The following is a 26,551-nucleotide window of genomic DNA, read 5'->3' as shown; positions in this document are numbered from 1 at the left end:
ACAACTTTCCTATGGAGGCACACCAATATTTAACGGCCCCGGAAGAATTTTCTCTGTGGGAGCATCTGCTGCCCTCTAACCGTCATACCACCTGAAAGCTCTCTGGGGGTGGGGAGTGGAGAGATGGACTGTTCTAGAAAGGTAACCGATGCCACCACCACTGCTGCTGTCATTTAGAAATCAACTTTGATGATTCAGTACTATGTTGGGGGCCCTCCTGCCCAGGGAACCCCAGATCACCTTTCCAGGCCCGAGTCTATTATCACTTCCTTTTTATGGATTTCCTGCCATGCCCTCCTCGGAACTCCCCTAATGGCCCCTAATTATTAGATAACTTTTCACAAAGCATTGCAAGTGTGGATGCATGGCAGCCTCCACCATTAGATAGTATCTTCATCATGGACAGGGAAAACATCTTATCAAGCTCTGGTCCCCACATCTGGCACCCAACAAATACCCTCTGAATTAGATGAATCTCGTTAAGCAACTAAATGTCTCAGCCTGCAGAATGACCACGTCGGCCTAGAGAGAATTTTTTTTCCCCACCAAAATCAAGCGTTTTCTTCCTCCAGATGTGTTCATGCTGTGTTCATAACCTAAAGAATCATTTACAAGCCAAAAAAGCAAGAAGATGTTTCTCTCCTTGGACAAGAAGGGGAAAATAATGGCTGAATTAATTGTGAGACTGCTAGTTAAAGTTTTCTGAGGTTGATAAGGCTGGATAAGATTATTCAATCTTGGCTTAACAAAATTCCATCTTTAAAATTATAAAATGGTTAAAAATTCAAAATCCCTAGAACAAAATTATACCTAAGCTGTTAGAGTTTCCATCTAAATGGCTGGGATTTGGAGTAGGTGGGGTCCAAGCGTTTTGCACATCATGTGTAATAAGTATAAACAATGTTCAATATTCCAATATTTGCAACAAACATGTTGCTGAAGAATGATTCTTTCATTGCCTTCTGCTCATCTGGACTGAACAAAATGTCAAATATGTCTCTGCTTCAAAGTGTACGGTGTGTACCTTCTACCAAGAAAGCCGCAGTGGATATGCGATGAGCACATCTCTTTTCAGTACTCTGTTAGTACTTCTCAGGGAAATGAATCATCCCATGAAACAGTGAGAATGTACTTTGTGTAGCACAAAAATGGCTTCGTGTAATCTCCTCTGAGGGGCTAAGTCCTGCACAGTTTATTAGGTAAAGCCCGGCCCTGGCTGTCCCCCTGCCTCGGCTCAGGCAGTGTTTCTCCAAGGCGGCCCCTGATCCCTGGTGCAGAGCTGATGCTGAGCAAACAAGGAGGCTGGTCCACGAGCAGTCAGTTACCGTGAGTTTAGGGAAGGGGGGTCTAAACTCCCCAGCAGCCTGGAGAGATGTGGCCTGAAGGGTCTGAGGGGCCCGGGGATACCCTTCTCCCGTCCTTGATCCCTCCTGACCCCATGCTAGGCAGACAGCCAGCCTACACCCCTTTCATCACTCATCCGTATTTTAAAACATTTTGTCAACCACACAGTGTGGACTCAGTAATAAATTGCTCATTTTCCAATTTTATGCTTTCAAGTCAACCATAACTCTTTGTCAAAGTTTCCGGCTTCACCTACTCGAAGTTCCAGGAAAATCCTATCAAAAATAACAGCTAATATTTATTGAGTATTTGTTCTGTTCCAGGAACTGTTTTAAGCTCTTTACCTATATCATCTTATTTAATCCTCACAATATTATTCATATACCCACTCTACAGATAAGGAAATTGAGGCAAAGAGGTCAACTAATTTGCCCAAGGTCACTCAGCTAGACAGGCTGAAATCTGTTCCCAGGTCCTGGCTACACTGGCCTCACCGAATCCAAGGCACCGGAAGCTTCAGGCAGCCCGTGCAGCTGAATTGTAGGATGAACCCAGTTTCTACAAGATTCCAAGAACATTACACACTGTGCCTGTTACTTGCCTTTGGGCACCTGGCTTGGAGTCTAGGCCTCTGTTTATTCAACTGGGCTGGGGGATTCCAAGGCAGGAAGCACCGGCCTCACAAGAGCCCCCTTTGGGGCTCCCACAGCTCCACCGGCAGTGACAGTGGGGGGCAGAGCCCCCCTCGCCTTTGGTCACCTACCAGGGGTGTAGAATACTATCTAGTCCCTGGCTGAGCCACTCACTGGACAGCACTTGGGATGGAGGGCAGAGGACAGGGGGTAGCAAATGCCTCTTATGAGAATCAAATAGAAAATCTTCAAGATATTCACAGGGCCAACAGTGCAGAGCCAGGGGGGCGTGCACAGGGGACCTCCCTCCTAGAGCTCCTCCCAGCTCCATGGGGAAAGCGCTCTGGGATCACCTTACCAAAAAGAGTAGTCTCAGATTTGGTCCTCTCAGGAGGCGGTGTACGGACCCTGAGAGCACAGGAGAATTTCCCCCAAGGCCATGTCCTCACAGGAGGGTCAGCTGGAGGACATGGGGGCTCCCAAACAGCAAGGGGCCTGCTCAGAGGCCGAGGTCGTGGCGCTGGCGCCCTCACCACTAGCTCTGCCCACCACCCCTTCTCACCAGCTCTGCTTCCTGGAAAACAAGTGTGTCCCAGAGCTGAATCTCTTTGGCTGGTCAGGCTCTGGCCTGGAGGCGAGGGACTGAACGGGATGAGGTTCCCCATATTCTGCAACTCTGGACCTTCATCTCAGAAGGCCATGCCGGGGACAGACCAATTGTACAGAATAGAAAGCCTAGAAGTAAACTCTCAAACATATGGTCAATTGATTTTCCACAAAGCTGCCAAGACCATTAAATGGGGAAAGGACAGTCTTTTCAACAAATGATACTAGGAAAACTGGATATCCACATGCAAAAGAATAAAGTTTGACCCTTATCTTACACCATCTACAAAAATTAACAATGTGGATCAAAGACCTAAACTTAAGAGCTAAAACTATAAAGCTCTTAGAAGAAAACATAAGGGAAATTCTTTCTGGCACTGGAGTTAACGATGATTTCTTGGATATGACAATGAAAGCACGGGCAACAAAAGAAAAAATGGATAAATTGGATTTCATCAAAACTAAAAATTTTTGTGCATCCAAAGGACACCATCTAGAAAGTGAAAAGACAAGAATGGAGAAAATATTTGCAAATCACATATCTGATAAAGGATTACTATCCAGAATATACATAGAACTCCTACAACTCAACAACGAAAGCCAAACAACTCAATTCAAAAATGGGCATATGAATAGACATTTCTCCAAAGAAGAAAGACAAATGGCCAATAAGACATACAAATGGGGGCTTCCCTGGTGGCGCAGTGGTTGAGAGTCCGCCTGCCGATGCAGGGGACACGGGTTCGTACCCCGGTCCGGGAAGATCCCACATGTCGCGGAGCGGCTGGGCCCATGAGCCATGGCCGCTGAACCTGCACGTCCGGAGCCTGTGCTCCGCAACGGGAGAGGCCACAACAGTGAGAGGCCCGCGTACCGCAAAAAAAAAAAAAAAAAAAAAGATATACAAGTGGCCAAACACAAAAGGACAAATATTGTATAATTCAATTTCTATGAGGTGCCTGGAGTAGGAAAATTCAGAGGCAGAAAGTAGAACAGAGGTTTCCAGGGGCTGGGAAGAGAGGGAGATGGGGAGTTATTGCTTAATGGGCCCATCTGGGATGATGAAAAGGTTCTGGGAATAGTGGTGATGGTTACACAACACTACGAATGTACTTGATGCCAGTGAATTGTTCGTTTAAAATCCTCGAAGTGGTAAATTTTATGTTATGTATATTTTACCACAATAAAAATTATCCCTAACTAAAATAAAGATTTGAATTTTAAAAGAGGCTACACTAAGCTTGGGGTCTCAGCCTCTCACTGCACTGCTCAGAGGCCTCCAGGGGCTTCCCTGAAGTCTGAATACCTCACCAGAAAGTAAATGGCCCTCTCGGTTTTGCCCCTGTCATTCCTCAGGCAGATTCTTGCCTGTGTCCATCATGCCCCCAGCAAGCCACACACTTGCTCTTTCCCAAACACTCCATGTACTTCCCTGACCCAAGTGCTATCTGCTGAGTCTAGAGTGCTGTTCCCAGCTCGTTCAGTTGGTGAGCTCCTATTCAACCTCCAAGGCCCATCTCAAATGCCCGTACTCACTAAGTTTCAGTCCATTCGCACTCTTCCTGAGGACTCCCATGTCTTCACATTCCCGTGGGCGGGAATCAACTCATTCACTGCCAAGTGCTCCACGCCTGATGACACAGAGGCACAGCCCGGCAGGGACTGTTGGATGGGAGGGGGAGCCTTTGGCAGGGCACCTCTCACAGCTTTGTTTATGCCCAATACCCTCTCTAAAGAGGCAGGAGGAACTCCATCAGACTCCATCAGAGTCTCCTCCACCTCCCTGATCCGCCTCCCAGAGCGCCTGGCTCACTGCATAGTGGTGGCCACCACCTGCTGAGTGCTGACTCCACCCCAGGCTCAGGTCTAAATGTTTCTTCTCACCTGGGCTGTAAGCTCAGGACAGCATCCTGGCCGGAACACAGTGCTGCATCCTTTGAGGGTGTGGAATCCCAGAATCCTGGGGTGGGGCGGGGCTGAGCGGATGGGGTACCCAGGGAGGAACATCTGCCGCCCTGGGGCAGGAAGAACCAGGAGCCCAGAACTCACTGCAGGGAAGCGGGGAGACCTGAGAGGAGTGCGTGTGGCAGGGGAGGCGGGCAGAGGGACCCCTATTTGACTAGAGCTGGCCTGGTGGAAGCAGCAAGACCCTAGCTGCGGCCTTGGAGGTGACAGTGAAGGAGAACAGTGGGGGGAAAAGGTGCTCCTCTAACTGCCAGAGGCTGAGAGGACTCCAGGCTTGTGCAAAACGGGGCGACCCAACACTTCCCTACTCCCACTCCCCAGAGGGATCCCTGAGGGAAATAAATTATTTTCCACCAGGGTACAAGAGAACTACAAGTTGGGTTCTCATCCAGGCTCAGATTCAAAAGAAGGAGGAAGGAAGAGAAGACAGAAAGATTTTTAGAGTTCCTAGCATTTCACATCCTGATTCCTCTCTCCCTCCCTCCCTCCCTCCCTTCCTTCCTTGCCTCCCAAATGTTCATTGAGCACCATGTAGAGCAAGCCCTTCTCCAGGCTCTGGGAAAAGTTTGAAACAAAACAGACAGAAGCCTCACGGCAGTCTCTCATCCTCCCCAGGAGGAAGGTATTTCCCCATTGTTTGCTCCCACACAGGGTCCTTAGCTCCACCCTGCCCTGACCAGAGGTTCTGGCACGTTCCTGGGGCCTCCGGGAACTCAAGGGGTAACCCCTCAAAACAGTTATGAGGTCCCGACGCAGTGCCTGGCCCCGTGTTCTCACCGCAGCGCAGCAGGGCACTTGAACAGGGAAGAAGCTGGGCCCAAGGGCAAAGGTCAGGTCTAGACTCCAGCCTGCCAGGCACCAAGCCCATCCTTGACCTCCCATCTGCCACTGCATCCGCAGATGGGAAGATGAGAGAAACTCTTTGGGGGCCATATTTGTAAAACCCAGTCTTTCAATCCCACATCATCTGGGATAGCAAGAGAGTGACCTCAAATCTAATTAGGGTCATCTCACAAAAGGATGCCCTCTGGGTTCTCAGAGCCCTTGGGCGTCAAGTACTTACCTTTGCGCCTCTGAGCTGTCCCACCTTGGGCAAGTTACTCATCTTCTATGAGTCTGCTTTCATCCTTGAAATAGGGATGATAATAGGATCTCTCTCTCAGGGCTGAGGTGGGGATTCCGTGAAATCACACCCAGGAAGCGCACGGGCACAGGCAGGAGTGCTCAAGAAACATGAGCTGTCACACGGGGTCCTCAGCAGCAGAGGCCTTACTTGCCAACTCTAACCTCCTTTTGCCTCACACCCCATCAGCCTCACTTCCTCACTGTCCCTGTCCTGAGGCAGGGCGTCAGGCAAGACCGCCAGACTCTTCCTGTTTGGCACGCTGGACCGAGGAACCTCTTGGTACAACGAGGCCTGGAAGAGCGCAGAACCCCAGGGCCTCAGAAATCAACTAGTCCCAGGCAGGGGGTTTCAGATGGGAGAGCGAGGCCCTGAAAGGAGATCTGTGCATAGAACCGTGGGCATCCTTGTCTACTCTGCCCTTCGATGAGCTCCCTCCTTGAAGGGGGGCCGTGGAGCCATCCCAGCTCAGTGCTGGGGTGTGAGCCAGATGTCAACCCATGTGCCTGAGTGGTGGGGCTGCAGACAAGGCCAGGGAGACCCCTGGATATCAGGGAGGCCCACAAATCTAGGAGGCACCAAAGTTCTGAAACCTGATCGGAACCCTGCCCCCCCCCCATTCAAAATACCTTAGTACGCGCAAGATGACTAAGGGGGTGGGGCCCTTAGTCCTCCCAGGTGGAGAACGTGACCTTGCAGGATATACCTGCAGGCACACTACCTCTCTGCATCCTCACACTCCCTTCCCACGTAGGCAGGGCAGGCCCAAACAGTTCCCCTTTTGCAAATGAAGAAACTGAGTGGAACGGGAGATAAGGGGACTGTTCCAAAGGCACAGGGCCATTTCCAGGGAAAAGCCAATACTTGAAGCCAGATCTCTTGACCTACAGAGAAGGCATGGAGGGGGAAAAGGAGAAAAGAGAGAAGTTGCCAGCTATTCAGCCAGCAGAGGAGATCCAGCTGGTCTGAGGCAACCCCCAACTTCCCTCAACCTCTCTGAGCCCTCACCTTCATGGGCGAGGTTCCGCCCACCAGGGGGAGTGGGGTGAGCCAAGCTGCCCTTCTCTGCCCAGCCTGAATCTGGGCTTCCCCTTCCCAGCACTGCCCCGTGAACTGCAAACAGCCAAGTCACTAGTCTGTCTTCTAAAGGCAGGGGCTGCGTCCAGGGCTTCACAGAATCCCCCGTGAGGCCTGGCACAGGGACAGGCAAAGTTTGGTGAGCAACTGGAATTAGGCATTTCAGTCCCCTTCCCTGTGAAACAGGTCATTTGGGACCGGGTGGGGCACCCACCCTGACACCATGACCCATCACGTTGGAGGGCTGAGTACCAGGCTTCTAGACCCAACCGATGTCCTCAGTCTGGCAGATGGTCAACCTCAGAGGAGGAAGTCGGTCATGTGGCCTCAGCTAACCCCCCTTGGGCTCTCACTGCATGGTTTCCATGCATTTAGGAAAGAAAACCTGGTTTAGGGAGCCCAGCAGAGAGCAGGAGTCCTTGCCCCACTGGGTCACATTCGGGATGAGTTCCTGCAATCCCACCGGGTGCCCTTCTGTTGCCCCGGCAACCCCAGGAGCTCATGGTGGAGCCCACCTTATTTCTGAAGGAGGAGGAGACTGCAAACATCTACCCTGTTTGATGCACAGACTGTGCGGCTTACTGGATGGGTTACAGCGAAGGGAGACAGTGGGCGGGGCCGGGGGGGGCGGATACTCTCCAACTCCTTCTTCCCCTGCCCCCAGCAGTGGTTCCCCCCTTCCCACTGGTCTGTGGGGATCCACTTCTTTTTAGGCCTCAGTTTGCTCATCTGTTAAATGAGATCTGCAATGTGCATAAAGATGGTGCGGACTCTTCCACAGCCAGCCCCACAGGACCGCGGGCACATTCAAGAGCTGGAGGTAGGAGGAGGCCCCGCTGCAGTGTGGGTGGGCTGGGTGAGGGCCCCAGGAAGACGCTTGGGCTCGCCCCAGCCCCAGCTGGCCACAGGGGGACTCTGCCTGCCACTCGGTGAGTCAGCCTCCCTGAGAAGCCGCGACCAGCGACGGAGAAGGCCACAGGCCGTGACACACAGGCTCTTCGTCACCGCCTCCTGGCCCGAGACTCTGGTGGCAGAGCCTACAACACGCGCAGTCTCCGGGGCGGGTGTAGGGGGGCGGGGTGTCCGGGATCGTGCACAGGTGCTCACCCTCGCCCGCACACGGCTCACCTACACTGGCTGCACCCTTGGAAACTCTGGGGAACGCATGCCTTCCATATAGGAGCGCACACAAATTAGTATGCACGGTCCCCTGCATCACCCTGGGAGCAGGACCGGACGATGAGTATGGGCGGGGCACACCGCTCCACGTTCACGATGGACATGCGCTCACACAAACCCCCAGGCCTCCACCCACACCAGCCAAGGTACTGGGAAATGCTCACAGGGGCACTTAACCACACTCCAGCAACACTCCAAATGAGACACCAATTCTTCATTCATCCTTCCAGCCAGGAAACATTTCCTATGCCCAAATGTATACACCTGGAAGGACAGAAGGTATAGGATAGCAGGGAGCCACTCGCTGGGTGTGTTCTAGGAGAAGGTCTGGCACGTGGTAGGTGATCAGTAAATGCCAAGATAGGGGAGATGGGTGCAGACAGGGGACAGGAGTAGTGGAGGGGCCAAGAACCCCTGAGCCCCCGACTTGAGCCTGGTCACTCGTGAGCAAAATGACACCTGCCCCTCTCTCCTCTCCATAGTGAAGCCCCAGCTTGGATGGAATCTAGAGCCTGCATTCAACTTCCGATGCTCTAGGGCCGCCTCCCCACTTGACCTAGAACTGCTGCCTACTTGGTGCCTGCGCCCCTTAGCACACCCCAGGAAACCCTCAGGACATGTTTCCACTTCCAGGAAAGCCTTTCCCGGCACACTCTACCCCGATTTCTCCTGTACAAAGAAAAAAAAAAAATGTATGTAAGGGTGACGAGGGCAGGGAAACAGGGTGAGGGGGGTCCAAACTGGTACCAGCACAGTAACCCCTAGAGGACCTTTGGAAATCGTCCAGACTCCTGCATTTCACAGAACTAAAATTCGGACCTAAAAGGGAAAGGGAAAGGGGAGGGATTTTCCCAAGGCCATGCAGGGAGTAGAGAACACCGTGGTGGAGACCCACCGCCATCTCAACCCAGAATGTGTGCCCTGCCTCGCACGGGTGCCAAGCTGGACCTTCGCACCCAGCCCAGACCCTCCACAGCCTCTCAATCTTCTCCGCCATGGCCCTTGGAGAGCTCGGAGAACCTGCTGCTCTGCCCCGACCTGGGTCCCTGGCAGTCCATCTGCGAGGTGCTTGGGGCTGACGCCCAGGCTTCGGGACCCCCAGTTTGGAAGGAGAATCCGCTCTGAGGCAATCTGCTTTAAGAATCCGATGAAACGCACGCCGGCTCCCTCTCTTTCTCCAAAGCGCAGTGTCGCCCGCACCCAGCAGCCCCGACCCTGTGGTCCCCAGTACACGCGGCGTGGTCCTCGGGAAAGACAGGTACTTGGCAGGCAGTGGCACCCCTTTCAGCGCCCCATCTACCCGCCGGTATCTCCCAGTAACACTCCTCTCCTCACGCGCATTGTCCCTTCTAGCTGCCCGAAACTGCCCGCTGCTCAGAATCGCCACCCATTCCCCAGCCTTTTGCTGCTCTGAGCATCCTCTTTGCATATCTCTTTTCCTCTCTACTGAGCCTCAACTCCCCTTCCACCGCTCCCTCTCTTCCTTGGTGCTGCTGGTCTGGGGTGGGATGGGGTAGAGAAGAGGGTCAGAATGCACTGGAGATGGGCGGGTGCACAGGTCCGGTGCGTTTGGAGCTCCCGCGACACCTCCCTGGACACACTGGAGGCTTCTGTCGCACCACTGAGCCCAGCCTTTGTAGGGAGACCAGCTTCCAGGCAGCATGGCATCAGCTGCCCCGGGCTACCCCGCACCCCTGTACTGGGTGAAGAAGGAGCATCTTGAATGGAGTCGGGGGTGTTGCCGCCCATCTGCACATGTGTAGGTTAGGGAAGATGGCACAGGGCTGCACCTCTGGATGGAAGGTCCCTGGGGGCCACCAGTAACTCTGATCTCAGAAGCACCAGCCTACAGCTGGGAGGCCTTGGTGGCCGCACAGAAGTGCCTCCTCTTTCTCCAGAAAAGCCCTGTTTTGAAAAAAGGGCCTCTTCTCACTGTCCAGTCTGAACAGAAGGCTGGCCTGTGGCACCCACAGCTCCAGAGCAAAGGGCGAGGGTGGGGCAGTGTCTTTCACTCTACACTTGCTGGGTGATAATCAGCCCATAGCTGAGTCCCCCCGTCTTGGTTTTCGAATCTGACGACCTGCCTTGTCACCTCAACAATGCCTGGCGAGCCCCGTAGCTGCGGGAGCACGTGGCCAGGTGGCACCTGGCAGGCGAGGTCCCGATGCAGAGCCTCGATCTCACCGCCTCACCCAAAACAGTGCCTGTGCCTAGGTCCTTCGGTTTCCTGGGGGTGGGGGGAGCTGAGAGTTCTCTCCAGCCAAGCGTTCTCTCGCATCCGGCCCCCAACTCCCCTCTCCTTGCAGTGAAAGGCACACCCACTCCAGCGCAGCCTCCCCATTCTCCATCCCAGGCCCTCGGAGCCTCGCGGGCGCCCGACAGTTTTCACATTCTTTCCCTGCCTGCTGCTCCGGGCACCCTGGTCCAGGGGTCGGCGGAGAAGCCCGAACCCCACACAGACACCGGGACTCCAACCTCCTTTCACATGCAAAGGCCCTTACATTTCCATGTCATATTTCAGTTTGCCACCAAAACAAAGCCGAGGGCAGACTTGCGGGAAGAGAGAAAGGAGCTGAGGCCAAGGTGAAAAGGTATACCCACGGAAAAGAGCGCCCAGCTGCTTTCTGAAACGACGGTTCTCGGGGACTACGGCAAAAATTTATGTATGGTACTTTTAACTTGTTTTCCTGCTGTGGCCCCTCTTTGCAGCGGGCAAAACTCGGGGCTTCGGCGACTTCATGAGAGCCTTGCGCGGCAAGGTTCCCGGCGCAGCCCCTAGTTCCCTCGAAGAGTAGGGACCGTGCAAATCCGGGAGTACAAGGTCAGCCCACTCAAGAAACGTCGCTATCGCGAACAGGGGGCGCGCGGGGGGGGGGCGGGGGGGAGGGCAGTCTCTCTGGCTTCCCTGAAGTCTCTTCTGAAATTTCCTTACAACAACTTAAAAAAAAAATCCCCCCACCCAAAGTTTTCGTTTACAGATACAGTACGTAAATGGTCTGTGTCTTGATCCAAGTGGTCGTTATACAGCAAACACGTACATAACAATTCTTCAAACTTTCCACTTAACTGTGTACTTCACTGTATATAAATTATAATAAAGAAAACTTTGTGGGCATCGACTGATTTAAAATAATACTACACCTTTAATCCAGGCCTTCTGTTTTCCTATATAAGATTGTATGTGTTTAGGCTGGACTGTTAGAGCAGACTGGAGGTTATAGAAATGAACAAAGTAAAAAATTAAAAGCATCTTTCTTCCTCTCCTCCCCCACCCCTAAAATTGACCGGGGGTCGACGTCACAGCTCCCAGGCTTGAGTTTTCCCTCCATCATCCCACAATCACCCACGGGCTCTTATGGCTAATGTGCAAGCCTCGGTTTCTCGCTGTCTTTTTTTTCGTGGGGGGGGTCTCTCTTACACAAAACACACCCCGGTTCTTTGAGTAAATTCGAATATGACCCAGGAGGAGTTTACACATTTTGTGGTGTGTGGATTGTGCTGGTGGGAGAAAATAAATATCTCTAGCATTCAAACTCTGCGTCTAATTCGCCAAATCAAGACCAGCCCCTCGGCGGTGCCCCAGGGGTCTCCGGCCCTGCCCTCGTCTCCCAAGACCTCTGCGCTAAGAGCGCTGCCTTCGCGGACGGCTGGATGGGAAGGTAGCAGTGGGCTAGCAACGAAAACCTGCGTGCACCGAATCGAAAGCGAAAGAGAAGGAGGTAGCAGGGCCGTTCTCGGTAGCGTTCCGGGGCGCAAGGCCAAGGCCTGGCGGGCCGCGCAAGCGGCGGCTTGGAGAGTCGTCCGCGTTGGGAGCGAGGTGCCGGCGTCCCTACTCCCGCGGCGAGGAGGCTCTTCGCCCGGCTGAGAAACATCGGTCTCCAGCCTGGCGTGTCTCCTGGGGCCCATGCGGCCTAGGATGGGCCAGCGGGCAGGGACTTCGGAAGGCCGAAGTGTGAACCCGGAGCCTGGCGGGGTCGGGACTGCAACACGCGAGGACGCAGCGGGGCTCTTTAGTAAAAGCGCGAATGTCCCTGCACAGGGGGGACTGTGGAGTTACATTGTTGGTCGCCCTTTTAGTACCGATGGGGAAACGGAGTCGCAGTTAGGGAACGTCTGCGGCCGGGGAAGGCTTCTCATCTCCTCTTTCCCCATCTCCGAGAAGCCCCGCCACTGGAGACCTGAGGCGGCTGTCCTGCCCCAGGCTCTCTCGCCATGGCCCCAGCACAGCCCCCAAACCGGCACCTTTCCAAGGAGCGCTTGGACCCAAGGACTGGCTCCCTGGGCTGACGTCCCAAAGGAGACCTCGGACCCTCTCCTCCGCTCGGTGCAGTTGCCCAGACGGAGGAACTGGCTTCCTGCCCGGGGGGACCAACAGAGCTGGGAAGGAGGTTGCCAGGTCAAAGCTCCCTTGGGTGGGGGCCGAGATCAACCACTGCAAGCCCAGCACCAAAGCCATGTCTGCCTCTGCCTGTCCCCAAGCTCCTGGGGACATCCGAGGTTTTTGCCTTAGACCCATTTCGCCCCCTCTGGAGTACGTGCTCTCACAAGTGTGGAAGAGAACCATGTCAATGTGTGTTTCAGTCTCCCTGCTTGCTGGCCATCTAGAGAGCCCGCTCCAGAGGCCCTCCTCCCAGCTGCCTCTATAGAGATCAGAACCTCACCTCTTGGTGCCTCGGTTTCCTCCTCTTGGACCTAATGTGCCTAACTTCTTTTCTACAGGAGCCAGAAATCTCCTCTTGGCCAGAGAAACAGCGGCTGCTAAGAGAAGGGAGAGAACAAGCAGAGCTGTTTGTTGTTTGTGGCTTTGCCCTGAGCAGTGCCTCCTCCATCTTGGGCATCAGGGAAGTGGGGTCCTGTTGGTGTTTCCAGCTGCCTTTTGTCTCAACCTGTAGCTTTTGGCTTTGCCTAGCACAAGGTCGGGGGCCTGCCCTGTCCTCACAGTTGGGTGCTTACAGGTTCCAAAGGCACAGAGGCCGACGGTAGAAACGTGGAGCGGGGAGGCTAGACTCTTGCTCTGTGGGGGAACGTTTACTACCCCATGAGGCCTTACTGTTATCTCCTCGTGATGCAGGTGAGGAAACAGGGCTTTAGAGGGATTTCTTACTCTCAGGTCACAGTGTGGGCTGCCCCAGTGGCTACTGCCTGTAGAGGATACATTATGCAGGCTGGCAGTGGGGGCCCAGCAGGGCTCAGAGGCAGTGCTGGGAGGGGTCTAGCTCTTTCCCTTTTCCCTCTGAACCCGAAGACATTTCCAAATGAGAGGTTGAAAGCAGCTCAGGATCTCTCCTTGCCTAATTAACTCAGCCTCCTCAGAAGCCTCACTGGTGAATTACTCTAACACATGAAAAATCAGTGCGGTGGGAGAGAAAACATGCGAGTCCCCTGGCTCCGCACAGGGAACCTCCACGGGTCCCTCAGTCCTCAGCTGGCTCACACCTAACATTCCCAAAGGACAGGGACCAGGAGGGGCCTGGGTGAGGGCAGGAGGAGGGAGCCTGATCCCCGGGGCTGGCAGGCTGGTGCATGTGGACAGGGCGAGAGCCCCTCTCCACCTGAGTGTGGAAGGAGCACCTGTGTGGAGCTGTGAGTGTCTGTGATCCGAGTGCCTGATCTCATTCCAACAGGAAGGTGGAGAGGAAAGGTGGAGGAGGTGGGGAAAGCCACCGGATCTCTCTAAATCTGCTCAGTCTGTCCTGTGGATTTGAGAGTGTGTGGCTCTGTGCGAAGCCACATGAGCGTACTTGGTGTGTGTGTGAGCGCGCTGCTCATGAGGAAGTGGTTGTGTGTGTATGTGTAGAGTCCAAGTGTAGTCAAGTGTATGTGTGAATGTTTGTGCGTGTCAGCGACCACTTAGTGGGCTAGTCCTGGGCCTGTGGGGAGCCAGATAGAGGCTGAGTGTAAGAAAGCGTCCCCATGCGCTGCTTCCTAAGGTTATCCCAGTCGCCCAGGCCTCCACCATGTCCCACCTCTGTCCCCAGGCCTGGTGTCTCTCCATCGGGCCTGGATCAGTGCAGCCAAAGCCGTTGTCCTGCCTGAAGGCCAAGGCCGCAGGGGGAGAGTGTGTACCCGGGGCTCCTAGCCCAGGCGTTCTTCCCTCCCTTCTCAGTTTCTCTCCCTGCCAGCTTGGGGCTCACCAATGCCGATTCTGTGGGAGAAAAGGCCCAGGCTCCTCAGCTGCTCTGGCCTCAGGCCACCCTTGAGAGGCTCTCTCCTCCACTACGGTCGCGGCACTTCAGGGCCCAGGCCTGCGTCCTGAGGCCGCCTTCAAGGGGGCTTGGAGGTCATTTAGGCCTCAGGTTCCCCGTGGGCCCAAATCAGGACCCAGAGCCTTCCCTCTTGCCCAGCACTGCGCCGCCTGGAACTCTGTTCCAGCCGGTCGGTCCTAAACCATTGTTCCGAGGCCGCCGCCTCTGGGGATCGCCGAAGAAGAAACGCTCGGGAACTCTGGTCGGCCCGCCTGCCCGCCGCGAACCACCTCGACTCAGGTCTTCCGCGGCCTCAGGCGTCTCTGGACCCGCACGCGTGTGGCGCCCCGGTTCCACGGCATCCCGGGAGCGCTCCGCCGACTGCGCTCCAGGCTCCCGGCCGGGCTCCGCACCTGCGACGCTCCCACCTGCGGCGACGCTCCCACCTGCGGCGCCGCCCGAGGAGCCCCCTAGCCGGCGAGGAGCGAGGCCTCGGCAGCCCCGGAGCCTTGCGCCCGAGCGCTGCGCTGCGCTGCGACTGTTTACCGAAGCACGCCTTGAGCGGGTGCGAAGCATCCGCTTCAAAGTCGGCCCGGCGGGCAGCGCAAAGCAAGTGGTTTGGGGGAACGGCGAAGAGGGGAGAAACAGACTCCACGTTGAGTTTAATAGCCGACGCTCCGCACCCTCCGCCGAGCGATCTGAAGGGGGCAGGAGGTATCCCTTGGTCTCCTCGGAGCGGTCGATCCCCGTTTTCCTACCCGAAGTCACACGCAGCTCGGCCCCGCACCTCCCAACCCGCCAACTCCTGCCTCCCGCAAGCCGAACGGGTTTTGAAGGTGCCGAAGCCCTGGGTCCTGGGGACCCCAGCCCGAGGGATCCGCACGTGCACTCACCGTAGCAGGGGACCTGCAAGGCCGCGTTGTGGCCGCCGCCGCCTTCCTGGAGTTTGAGGCTGCCGTCCGGGGGCGTCTTGCAGGCGCCTCGCTGCAAGTAGAGATGCGGTTGCTGCGCGGGTGGCTGCGGCGGCGGCTGCGGCTGCGGCGGCTGCGGCTGCGGGGCCGGCGACTGGGGCTGGAACTTGTTAAAGGAGCCCCGCGCTCCGGCGCCACTCTCCAGGGGTGCCGCCAGGTCCTGCTGCCCCGCGCCGTAGCGGGCGCGGCTCTTGGCGTCCCCGAATCCCTGCCCTTTGGCGGCAGCCGACAGGAAAGTTGTGCTGAACTTATCACCGCCGGGGTATGCCCTAAAAGGCGACGAGCCCTCCCGGCTCTGCGACACCGGGCTGTAGTAGGCGTCCATGGCAGCAGCCGGCGACTCGCAGTAAGAGACGCAAGTCTCAGCATTCATGCCTGGCTTGGGCGGGCGACGGGCGGGGGCGCGAGCGAGAGCGCGAGGACGCCACCGCGCGCCTTGGCTGGGAGTTTGGAGAGGCAAGGAGGCGGTGGCTGTGCGCTCCGCGCCGGCCTGCTCGCTCTCCCCCCTCCTCCGCTCCACGCCTCTCTCTCTCTCTCTCTCTCTCCCTCTCTCTCTCTCTCTGCTCTCACCCCCTCCTCTCTCTCCCTTCTCCCTCCCCACAGCTGGCCCAGGGAAAGAACCGAGAACTGTAAAAAGATTCAGATGTTTCGGAAAGTTGACCAGCTCTCCCAAACCCTCTTAAGATTTTGAAGCGGAAAAATAGAGTGAATTTTTTTCTCTTGACTTTTTTTCCCCCTCCTCTCCCTCTTCTCCTCTCTCCCTCCTCTCCTTCCACCACTAACCCCTCCCCCCCCCATTAAGGAGATGCTACTAGCTCGCTCGCCGCTCTGAGGGGATTCTACCAAGAGCCGCCCAAAGGCCTTTTCGATTCAAGGCGGGGCAAGGGAGGTGTCTGGACTCCCCGGGCTCCCGAGCCTAGGCTGAGAATTGGTGGGTCCAAGCTTTGGCCTAGGGGAGGGGGGTATGCAAAACTTTAGTGACAGATTAAAAAATATATAAAAAAACAAAACCAAAAACCTAACAGGTTTCGACATTCGGAGTCTGATGGGCCGCTAGCGTCCGGGTGCAGGCAAGTCGTTTGCACACTTGCTTGCGAATTTGGCGGTGCAGCTGCGAGTCTTCCCATTGGTGCCTTTTCCTCTGTTTCCAACCCCTTTTCCCTATTCTCGGTTCCTCCATGAAATTAACACACACACACACGCAGCAGTCATCCTGTGCACGGCCACTTTCACGTCTCGTTAACTATTTCCCTTTCCTGTAAGGGCACTGGGTAGGGATGAGGAGGGGCCCGTGTTCACTCAGACACTGGAGAACCCCCAGGCTGGGACAGTTTCCGAAGCTTTAGAACGCGGCCCCCTCCCACCACCTCTCCCCTCCTGGGAAGGAGCCGCGTGTGCCTCAGGTTGGCCTCCGCCCGGCCGAGGGGATTTTCCGCCTGGCGCGCCTGAGAATGTAGAGTTGGGAGATCAGCTGGCCGCACCTCGTCACGCTGTCACCTGCTCACTGCTCGGGCGGGGGTGAGGCAGCCTCTAATCTCTGGCCTCTCTGTCCCCGACTGTAAACCGAATGGCTTGGATTTGATGGGTTGTGTGCGCCCCAGGGAAAAGAACGTTTACAGCGCGTCGAGTCCTTTCCACATGGCTAATCATCGACTGCACCTCACAACAACCGTGAGGGGTGGAAATCGGGGTCCCCAAATTTTCCAATGAGCAAACCGAGGCTCAGAGAGGTGCGGTCACCTGGCTGAGGTCACACAGCCGGGAAGTAGCGGCGCCTGCCTTGAAACCCAGGCTGAGGTTAGTCCCTCCGCAGATCTGGGATGGTGTTGCTGACAGCGAAAACGCACAGAACAGAGGAAACGGATCTCTGACTGCGGAATGACTCAGTTTGAAGGAGACCAGTAAGAGCAGCCCTCGATAAACTGCAGGGAAAAATCCGTGGATAGAGGACATATCTCAAGGGAGGCTGGGAGTGGGGTGAAAGGTGAAGGGGCAGAGTAAAATGAGAGAGGGCCTGAGCGCCCTGAACCCGGGAATGTGGGTCAGAAGTCAATCTTCTGCACCTAAAAGGTCTCCCTAAGAAAAAATATCTGGGGGGGGGGTCGTGCTTCTACCGCCAACCTCATCTTAGCTAATCCTCACCCCCACCCCTCTCCCTTGGTATCTCTGCTCCTTGCTCTGCCGCCGACTGCGCGATCCCACATCTGGTTTCCATCGCGGCTTACCTTGAAGTGCTCGTTAATAAAGATATTCTGCAAACCGCGGCCAGGGGTGCGCAGGCCCGAACCCTTCCCCCGCCGCCCATGGGGACCCGCGCCTCTCTGGCTCGCAGACCTAAGCCAAATGAGGATCTTATAGATATTGAGTGCCTGTTGTGCCAAAAGCCATCCACAGGTCATTCCCTTGGGCCACCCCAACTATCTGGTGACGCTGGCCTCGTCATACCCATTTTCCAGATGGGTAGACTGAAACTCAAAGAAACGAACTAATTTTCCAACCTCGGAGAGCAAACAGTGAGTGAGCCTGCCATCATCCCAAATGCTCCTGTTCAGCCCAAGTTTGTTTTAGTTCTCAGAATCTGCCAAGTTCTGGAATCCCCCAATCTCATCCCTGCGCTTTTGTCTTGCCAATAACTTGGTGTTCAGCGCAGAGTCTCTTCCTCCAGAAAGACTTCCCATTTCTCCCAGTTGGGGCCGCATCTCCATCCTGGACTTCATGGTTGTCTGGTGGCCTGCTCGGTGTTCGTCTCCACCTCAGTAGTCCGAGGTTTCGAGAGGGAAGTCTCTGCCCCGCCTGGCACCCCACAAATATTTATGGAATAAAATAGTAAAGCCTGGGTTCCTTCCACTGCTCAGTGAGGCAGTTCCCAGCGTCTTTGGTTTCCTCTAGCCAAGGACAACCGGTTGCTCTCCCTCCCCCTCTTCATCAATCAAGAGACAAAATTAAGAGCATGCTGGCCTCTCCCGGGCTGCACAAGAACAGTGAGCTCTCTCAGAGTAGGGGCCAGGCCTGCCTTGTTCACCGCAGGGCTTGGCACATCCTAGGCACTCATAAAATGTGCACTGAACGAATGAATGAAAATGCCACGTGGTCCAGTCCGGGGTCTTAGAGGCGCATTTTTGCTAAGCTGTTCCAAGCTAGCAGGCTACTCTGGTCCCCTGCACCCTGAAGCTGCCTGCTAGCACCCAGAGGGTGTCTGCAATCCTTCTACTTCTCCCCCCATCCTCCCATTCCAGGCTTAGACACAAGGAGGAAACTAAGAGAAGCAAAATGCATGGGGCGGGGGGTCAACACCAAGACAGGTACAATGGCAATTACAATATTCTCCAGTAACTTCTGAGCTGCTCTCAATGTAAATTGCTGTTGTCAGTGCAAAAAGACAAAACAAAAAACAACCCTGCCGTGTTCCAGAAAGCTTTCTTTGAGCGTTGCTTCTTGCCATCTACCCACCCCATGCTTTTATGACCTGTTTAATTATGGCCTCATTATTTAACCTTTTCCTGGCCACCCCGGGGGGAATTTCAAAACCCGAGCCCTCAGGCGCAGACTTTGGTGTCCTCAGCCGGAATCCCTCCTGGTGCACCGAGGTCCTGGCCCTTGGAACCAGCAGGGGGGCCTTCTACCTTCCTACGAGGCACCTTAGAGATGAACTCAGAAAGAGTGAGCGTGTGCCTGCAAGTGAGAAAGTGCATGTGGGTTTGCCTGTGACTGCGTGGGAACATTCTGGGTGTGTTGTTTTCCTCACAAAAATCGCTCCGGATCCCCCCCCCAAGTCCCTTCAAACATGTCTTTCCCCAGAGACGCTAAGTGTAGCTGGTTATTTCTCTGTGTGTTCAATCATTTGCTGATCCATCGGCCCATCCATCCCACCATCCATCCATCCCTCTGCCATAGCTGAAAGCTGACCCACTCTCACCCAGCTCCCCTGCAAGGGTGCAGGGCACCCTTTCAGCCAGAAGTGACATGGACGCCCCTCAAGCCCAGTTCTGGCCCCGTCTTTGCTCTCCCAGTGCGTCATGTCTCTCTCAGCTAAGGTTCTCCCTGGCTCGCTGTTTGTCGCTCCACCATTGAAGCGCCAGGCAGTGTCTCTACACTTCCGGTCACTTCACCGTACCAGAACAGTTGGGGGTGGCAGGCCCCTCTGCTTCAAGTCCTGCATCCCTACCCCCTGGCAGACACACCCCTGGCTGCCCCTTCTCTCTTGCTTTCGCATTGGCCCGCTGAAAGCAGATTCCCCCTTCTGTGGGCTCTGCACACAGCCTGGGAAGGGGGAAGGGTGATAGAAAGTCTTTCTTTGCCAAGGCCAAATGCCCAGTATCACCTCCTCTGGGAATCCTTCCTTCACCCCCTAGCTACTGCTCTGTCACATCTGCCTGGTTATTTCCTCCATAGCGTCTGTTCTTAGCTGACATTTTCTCCCACATTTGTTGACTTACTTGTTTTATTGTCTGTCTTCCTATGGGAATGCGAGTCCGTGGCTACTCTCTCCTCAGTAGGAAATACAGTGCTCAGCACATAGCACTACTCGGTAAATATCTACTGAGCAAATGACTAAATAAGTGAATGAACGAATGGCTATCGGAGGAGCATTGCCCTAGGCTTGCAGAGTAACTGCTCAGTCCCTGTGGCTCAGGGCTGGAGCTCTTGAGGCCAGGGGTGTAGGACTGTGTTGGTTAGAAGGTCCCTGATGGAGAAGGGAGAGGCACAACAGACACTCCTTTATTTCAAAGGGAAGGACAGATTCGGAGCCACCCCCTTTGGTCTGAGCTCCCTCCAGCCCATCCCCCACTGCACTTTCTCTGTCTTGTACAAACAGTGGAGCTGCGGAGGGAGAGCAGACCCCCTTATCTGTTATGTGACTTCCTCTGACTGCCCCAAGTCTTGACTTCCAGTGTGAGTAAAACAGGGACCATACCTCAGTGAGTCGTGTACACTACTTGGTTTGCAGTTGCCACTCCGTAAATGCCAGGAGGCAACAAAGACTGCTCAGACTTTTGGGGCTGCTGAATGGGCATTTTGAACACCTGTAGAGGGGGCGGGAAGAGTCAAGAGATGAAGGGGGAAGGCTAGGGATCTTATACATCTTGGGCGGGAACGTTCCTGCTCTGCAGACCTCAGTACACAAACCTCACACTCCTGACACAACATAAATAAGCAATCATGTTTCGGACAACTGTTACAAGTCAGCTCTTGCACATTGAGATCTTTGCAGTCCTCGCAACAGCCCTATGGTGGTACTATTATCCTCATTTTACAATGATTAAAAAATCGAAGCACAGAGAAGTGAAGCAATTGCTTACGGTCACACAGCAAAGCAGACGACTTGGTATTCGAACTCAGGTGATATGACGTCAGAACCCACGCTCCTCACCGCTGCGCGTTCTCAGACATCTCTGGGGCCCCGCGGGTCGAAAGGTTCCTGATTTCTCTCGGCCTGCAGGGCTCTCAGAGGAGCTCCCACTTCTCCAGTACCGCAGTCGCGGGCGCGAGGGATTCGGGGCGCTCGCCAGCCTCGGCCGCGTACGCTGACCCACAGTGCCCTCCTGGGGCGGAGGACCATGGTGTAGCCCCGAGGTCCGCGCCAGCGTTCACCACCGGCATCCAGCCTTCAAGACTCTGCCCCGATCTCCCCGGAATGCGGACACCCAGGCACCTTCCCGCGTTTGGCTCCAGCACCCGCGGAGCTCCCGGGGCGGCCGCGCCCCTCGTGGGATGGAGCCCGGGAGGGAGGCACTCCCCGCCCAGGTTCTCCGAAGGCTCCGAGGCCGCGGCGAGTGCGGACGCACCACCCGGCAGGTCCGCTCCCAAGTGCTGCCCGCGGAAGGAGCGCGGGTCGCTTAGGCGTTTTGAGCCTAGGGAGGACCTCGCAGGGGAACAGCAGGTCCCGGGAGCGCCGAGTCGTCCGCCTTTCCTCCTTGCCCACGGCCCCCACCTCTCATTCGGACCAGTACCCCGAGTTTAGGTGCTTAGCGTTCGCGGAGTCTGGCCCCCGGTCGGCTCCGGGCTGGCGCACGCGGAGAGGCCTGAGAGGGACAGCGCCCACTCCACCCCGCCATTCTGTGCTTTATAAGGCCGCGGAGAAAGGGGGCCAAAAGGAAGTCTGCATGCAGGGGCATGTCTTCATTCATATGGGAAAAGCACGAACTCCCGAGATGCGGCTAAACGAGGCGTTCTAATGAGTTCTAGTCGCTCGCACGCTGTTCGGTCTTGAGGGTCAATGAAATACAAAGCCGGAGGGATGAGGGTTTTGAAAATGACCAACCCCGACGCTCCCGCCCGCCGGAACGCATACCTCCACCCCCCTTCCCCCGCCCCACGATGCCCTGCCGGGATCTGCCTCCCCGAGCTCCGGGCGCCGCGGGCACCGGGTACCTTTCGGAGCAGGGCTGGGGGTCCGGTCCGAAGGCGCGGTCCAGGCGCGCGACGGAGCGTAGTTCCCTGTTCCCCACTTAACCCAAGGGCAAGGCAAAGCGCTCAGGGCAGGGAGAGAGAACTCAGAGGCCACAGCAGGCGAAACTGGGGTCTGGCGAGCCCCCTGGAAAACCCGGCTTGGCTGGAAAGCTCGTGAGGGGAAGCCTCCACATAGCCGGGGCGACCGCCTTAATCCTTGATCCGGAGAGGAAGTTGGAACCGGAAGTCCTCCTCTGGGGTCCGAGCCTGTGCACCCTTTGCATATCGGTTACAGCCCAGGTGAACACAGATAATTTACATCCACAGATAATTCCCAAACATCATTAGCCAAAACCCCAGCCAGGTGCTTGTATCGAAGCCCCCTGTCCCATCTTGTCTTCTGCCCTGTCCCTTCTCTCCTGGAAGCCGGCCCTCTAGGATTTCAGAAAGATCAGCCGTGGGAAGGTGGAGGCCAAAACACACCACCTCACATATACAGGAGTCCTGAGGCACCTCGTGGGCAGAAATGCAGCTTCAGTTTCTTGGGGTGCTTGCAGGGTGGAGAGGATGTGTCCTTGCTCAGCCTTAGTTCTAAGGAAACATATAGAAACTTTCTATCCATTTCTCGGCTGGGGAGATGGAGGCTTCAGTGATGGAGGGAAAGGAGTGTTGATGGCCAGCGGGATCTGAGGACTCCCTCACACTGTGTGTCTGCATGTGCCGGTTTCTGGGGAGTGCGTTCAAAACTTTCAACAGTCTCAAAGGGGATCCTGACCCCAGAGGGTTAAACTTCACTCATTTGGGCAGAGCTGATCCCTTGGTACAAAACAGGGCTCTTTCCAGAGCCCTCTCTGTTCCCTCAGACCTGGACTTTACCCCCTTCCTCTCCACATACCCTTTCCCTCTGCAACAGAGAGGCCTAAATGTCCAGGCTGGGACTGCCCAACTGACAGCCTAGAGCAGGGGTCCCCAACCCCCAGGCTGCAGACCGGGTACTGGTCCACAGACAGCAGTAGGCGAGCGAGCGAAGATTCGTCTGCTGCTCTCCATTGCTCCCCATCACTCCATTACTGCCTGGACCATCCCCTTCCACCCGCCCCCCCGCATCCACGGAAAAATTGTCTTCCACGAAACCGGTCCCTGGTGCTAAAAAAGTTGGGGACCTCTGGCCTAGAGGGTCTCTTCCAGGTCTAGTAAGGGGTGGTCTTCCCAACCTGCCACTCAGAAGACCAAGATGGAGCCAGGGAGAGGGAGAGGTGAATGGGGCAGCCTTTTGTGGCGGCAGGAAAGGTTTCTTGATTCTCCTTCTCCGGGGATCCTTGGGATCAGCCTGGGGCCCTTCCCCTCTGCCCCTCCTTTCCCCACTCCTCTGCTCTCCACCAATCCCCAGAGGCTGTTGGCATATCCGCACCCCCTCAGCGCCCTGAACATACTCTGCTGCTGTCACTGGGAGCAGAGTGGGGCCCCTAGTTCCCTTCTCTCTTCTCCCACAGCCCTGAGAGTCCTCCTCCCCTTAGGTTCCATTTGTCCACTTGTCCCCTCCCCCAGTCCCAAGAGTTCGTGGGCAGCCAGTGGCAGCTGTGTTGACTCCAATTCCAGCATCCCCCCAGTGCTGTTCTCATGGATGGTGGGAGGGGGCTTCTGGATTCTCTCTAGGACGGAGCTGGGCTCAGGAGTCTGTCTGTGGCAGTGGCGAGGCCTCTGGGGCTGGAAAAGGTGGGAGGAGGGAGGAGGCAACAAGGGGTCCCGATAGTCATTCCATTAGTGGTCAAGAGCCCAGCTTTAGAGTCAAGTTGGAATCCCACTTCTGCCACTTTTTGGCTGTGTAACATGGGCTCTGTGACTTCCTTCATGGGCCTCAGTTTCCTCTCCTGTAAAATGGGGATAATAATAGTACCTACTTCATAGAATAGCTGTATACATTAAATGAGATCATGCTCACTTTAGGTGTTTTCTGGTATCAGCAATAATGACTTCCTTTCCATATGGAACACTCTGCTATTTTAAACATTATAGCCCAGCCTTAAAGAACCAGAAATGACCAGTTGGGGTTCCTGCCCTTCAACCATTGTGAAAATGGGTCATATTCATCCTCCAGACCACAGCTCCTCCCTGGTCAGGGTCTTTTAAGGCACCAGGAGTGAAAAGGCCAAAGGAATTTTCAGGCCCCATGGCCCAGCCCCTCCTGTTAGTTGGTACAGGCGAGGTAGAGGCTGTGTGTTGTGTTTTGGGGGGAGGTTATAGGGGAGAAGGGTGGCTGCTGACCTCCAGCTCCGGCTCTGTCCCACCTCAGTACTTTCAGCAGCAGTGCCTTCACAGACCTCGATTCTCTGTAAACTCACCACTGTCCTGTGGAGGAGGGTTTATGTCCCTGCTTTACAGGCAGGGAAATGGACGCCCCTTGCCCAAAGCACACTGTAGCAAGAGGTCAGGATGACCCTCGAGCTCGGGTCTCATGGCTCCCAGGCCTGGTATCTTTATCCCGGCGTCCACAGTGCACTGGGGCCTCAAGGACGGGCTTGGGGTCTGGCATCAGCATCCCCTGCCTGTACCTCCTCCCCCGCGTGCCCCACCACCTGCCTCCAGAGAGAGAGGTCCCCGCCCCAGCACCTGTCATAGGAGGCAGCCGGAGCACACATTGTGATCCACATAATCCCGAAGTTTGTGATTGGCAGGGAGGAGGGCTAGGAGGAGGGGAGGGGGAAGGGGAAGGCGGGAGAGATATACTTCTTGAGTAACCTTAGATGCCCGAGACAGAAGGAGAGACTGCTACAAATGGCGCTTGGCTCAGTGCCTGGCACATAGTAGGTGCTCAGTAAATGGTGGTGGTTATTATATTTCTATTGCCTCCTGCTCTCACTAGCAGTCTCCCAGCCACCGCAACCCCCTCCATCTGAGGATGCCTGTGCCTTAACCTCCACCCTCTCTCTTCCACCTCGCCTGGGGTCTTTCTCTCCTCGGGACCTGTGGGCGCACAGCTGGCCTCGCCGCCGCGCTCCCGGCTTGCCCGGAGCCCGGCCCAGAGCGCACAGCTGCGGGCACACTGTGGTCACTTCTGGAGTCGGCCTCTCCTCCCCGAGCCGAAGGGTGGGGGTCGGGGGAGGGGCCTTGACTGCCAAGCTAAGGGCAGAAAAGCAGCGCAACCGTGTGCTTCCCCAACCCGGAGCCTTCGTGGGAACCTACGGCGAGCGCTCGCGGCTCGCGGCTCGCCCCCGGAGCGGAGAGAATCGACTTGGAAAATCAAAAAGGCAGTTGATGAGTTAAAAGAAAGCCAACTCTGTAGAGTCTCCTTCCAGACGCGGGCTGCCACCAGGGGACAGAGACGAGGCCCCAGGGACCGGGCTGCGGACATCCCTGGCAACTGGCGCTTTCGCTGCGTATATTGGGTGCCCTTTCAGGGCCCCCAGTACCTCCGCTGATCCGCGCAAGGCGCACCCCGCCTCGGTCCTCACCCAAGGGCTAGGAGAATGAAAGAGACAGGGCCAGGTCACGAAGACGAGCTGCCCACCGGAAACACCCAGGGAAATGCAACCCTTCCAGAGGTGGCGGTGGAAGGAACATATGGCTGGAGAGCCGGGAGACCCTGCGCTCCTGCCGCAACTGCGCAGTGACCCGCCGTTGCGCCTTGGACACCGGGATTCCTCTCTCAGACAATTATCCCCATCTGCTCTGCCATCTTCAGGAGCGCGGAAACTCCTAGCTGCTTTCTCCAACTTGAATTCGTTTCCAGGTTGTAGAGGAGTTTTTCAACGGGTAGTTGAAAACGGGCTAGCTTTAGAGGCAGGCAGATCTGGGTGCTAATCCCCAACTGCGGTTGTGAGAGCTTGGGCAAGTCATTCTCCTCCTGTGTCTCAGCGTACTTATCTGTGAAATGGCAATGATTATTCCGATCTCCTGCGAAAGTTGTGAGGATTAGAAATCACGTGGGTAGGCGCTCCCTTAAGTTCAGGTCTTATTCTTTTGGGGGACAGTTGCAGATCTTCAGGGGTGTGGAGGAACAAGCAGTTCTTGTGGCCACCCTGACCTCGAGTCCAGTCGCGTTCAGATTACCTCTCATCAGGTTTCCGGAGCTCCTAACCGGGGGGCCACGTGACTCGCTCTTTGATGGCCAATCTAGTCCTTTCAGGATCAGTCTCCTTTAAAAAAATTCACCGGTCTTGTCCTTACCCTTGCCAAGCTAACTGGATTCACTTTCGATTTCTTGGTGATGAAGGTAGGGGGCAAAATGAGCATTGCTGATTTTTGTGCCGAAAACAGCCATCGATGCCTTTTTTCTTTTCTTTTTTTTAAAGGTGAAATCCTTAAAAATTAACCATTTTAAAGTGAACGATTCAGCGGCATTTAGCACATTTGCAGTGTTGTACAACCACCACCTCTGTCTAGTTCCAAAACATTTCCATCTCCCCAAAAGGACCTATTTTTCTTATTCAGCGCTTTCTCCAGAACTGAGTTGTGTGCAGGCAGACAACCAAGACGACAGCACTTCATGCCCTTTCAACTCATCTTTTCAATGCCTTTAAAAAAGAGCTCTGTTTCCCAAACGATTTGCAAAGTTGATCCCAGAGGACCAGGGAGCCAAGGAGATGGGAGTAGGGTGTTTATTCAGAACCCACGGGGATCAGGGTGTGCGTGAGAGCATGGGGTAGGGGTGGGGGATTATGGGACAGGGAACTGGAGAACCAGGTCCAGGTAGAGGGTTTATGATGGCCCGGCCCATCCAAAAACTATACATACAATTCTCATCCTGCAGGAGTGAGGACTCTCTAATTTCACACAAGCATTTTACATCAGTGGCTTTTAATCATTTTAGGGGAGCCACTTCTTTGATCATCTGATGAAAGACGAGGACCCTCTTCCTGGAAAGATGCAGATAGATGCTGTATTAGTTTCTGAGGGTTATAACAAATGACCACAAACTTGGTGGTTTACAAGAACAGACATGTATTCTCTCCCAGCTCTGGAGGCCAGAAGACTGAAATCAAGGGATCAGCGGGGCCAGGTTCCAGGGAGGGTACTTCCTTGCATTGCCCAGCTTCTGGTGGCTCCAGGCTTTCCCTGTGGCTTTCCTCCTCCCATCTC

The 26,551-nt window shown here is 55.4% G+C and overlaps 1 protein-coding gene across 1 annotated transcript in view; it reads right to left on the bottom strand.

Annotated features, from left to right (window-relative positions):
• Nucleotides 1-15,455, bottom strand: part of ALX4 (ALX homeobox 4) — a 44,000-nt gene extending 28,545 nt beyond the window's left edge. The window contains exon 1 of the mRNA XM_022592298.2: nucleotides 15,005-15,455. Within this exon, the coding sequence (XP_022448006.1) occupies nucleotides 15,005-15,455 (451 nt within the window). The remainder of the gene's footprint in view (nucleotides 1-15,004) is intronic.
• Nucleotides 15,456-26,551: the final 11,096 nt, after the last annotated feature.

The sequence above is a fragment of the Delphinapterus leucas genome, chromosome 7 (assembly GCF_059928025.1).
Source record: "Delphinapterus leucas isolate spDelLeu-1000000601 "Yukka" chromosome 7, BTC_Dleu_Yukka2, whole genome shotgun sequence".
NCBI lineage: Eukaryota > Metazoa > Chordata > Mammalia > Artiodactyla > Monodontidae > Delphinapterus > Delphinapterus leucas.
Note: the sequence above shows the minus strand (reverse complement) of the source record. Positions and strands in the feature narration are given on the sequence as shown.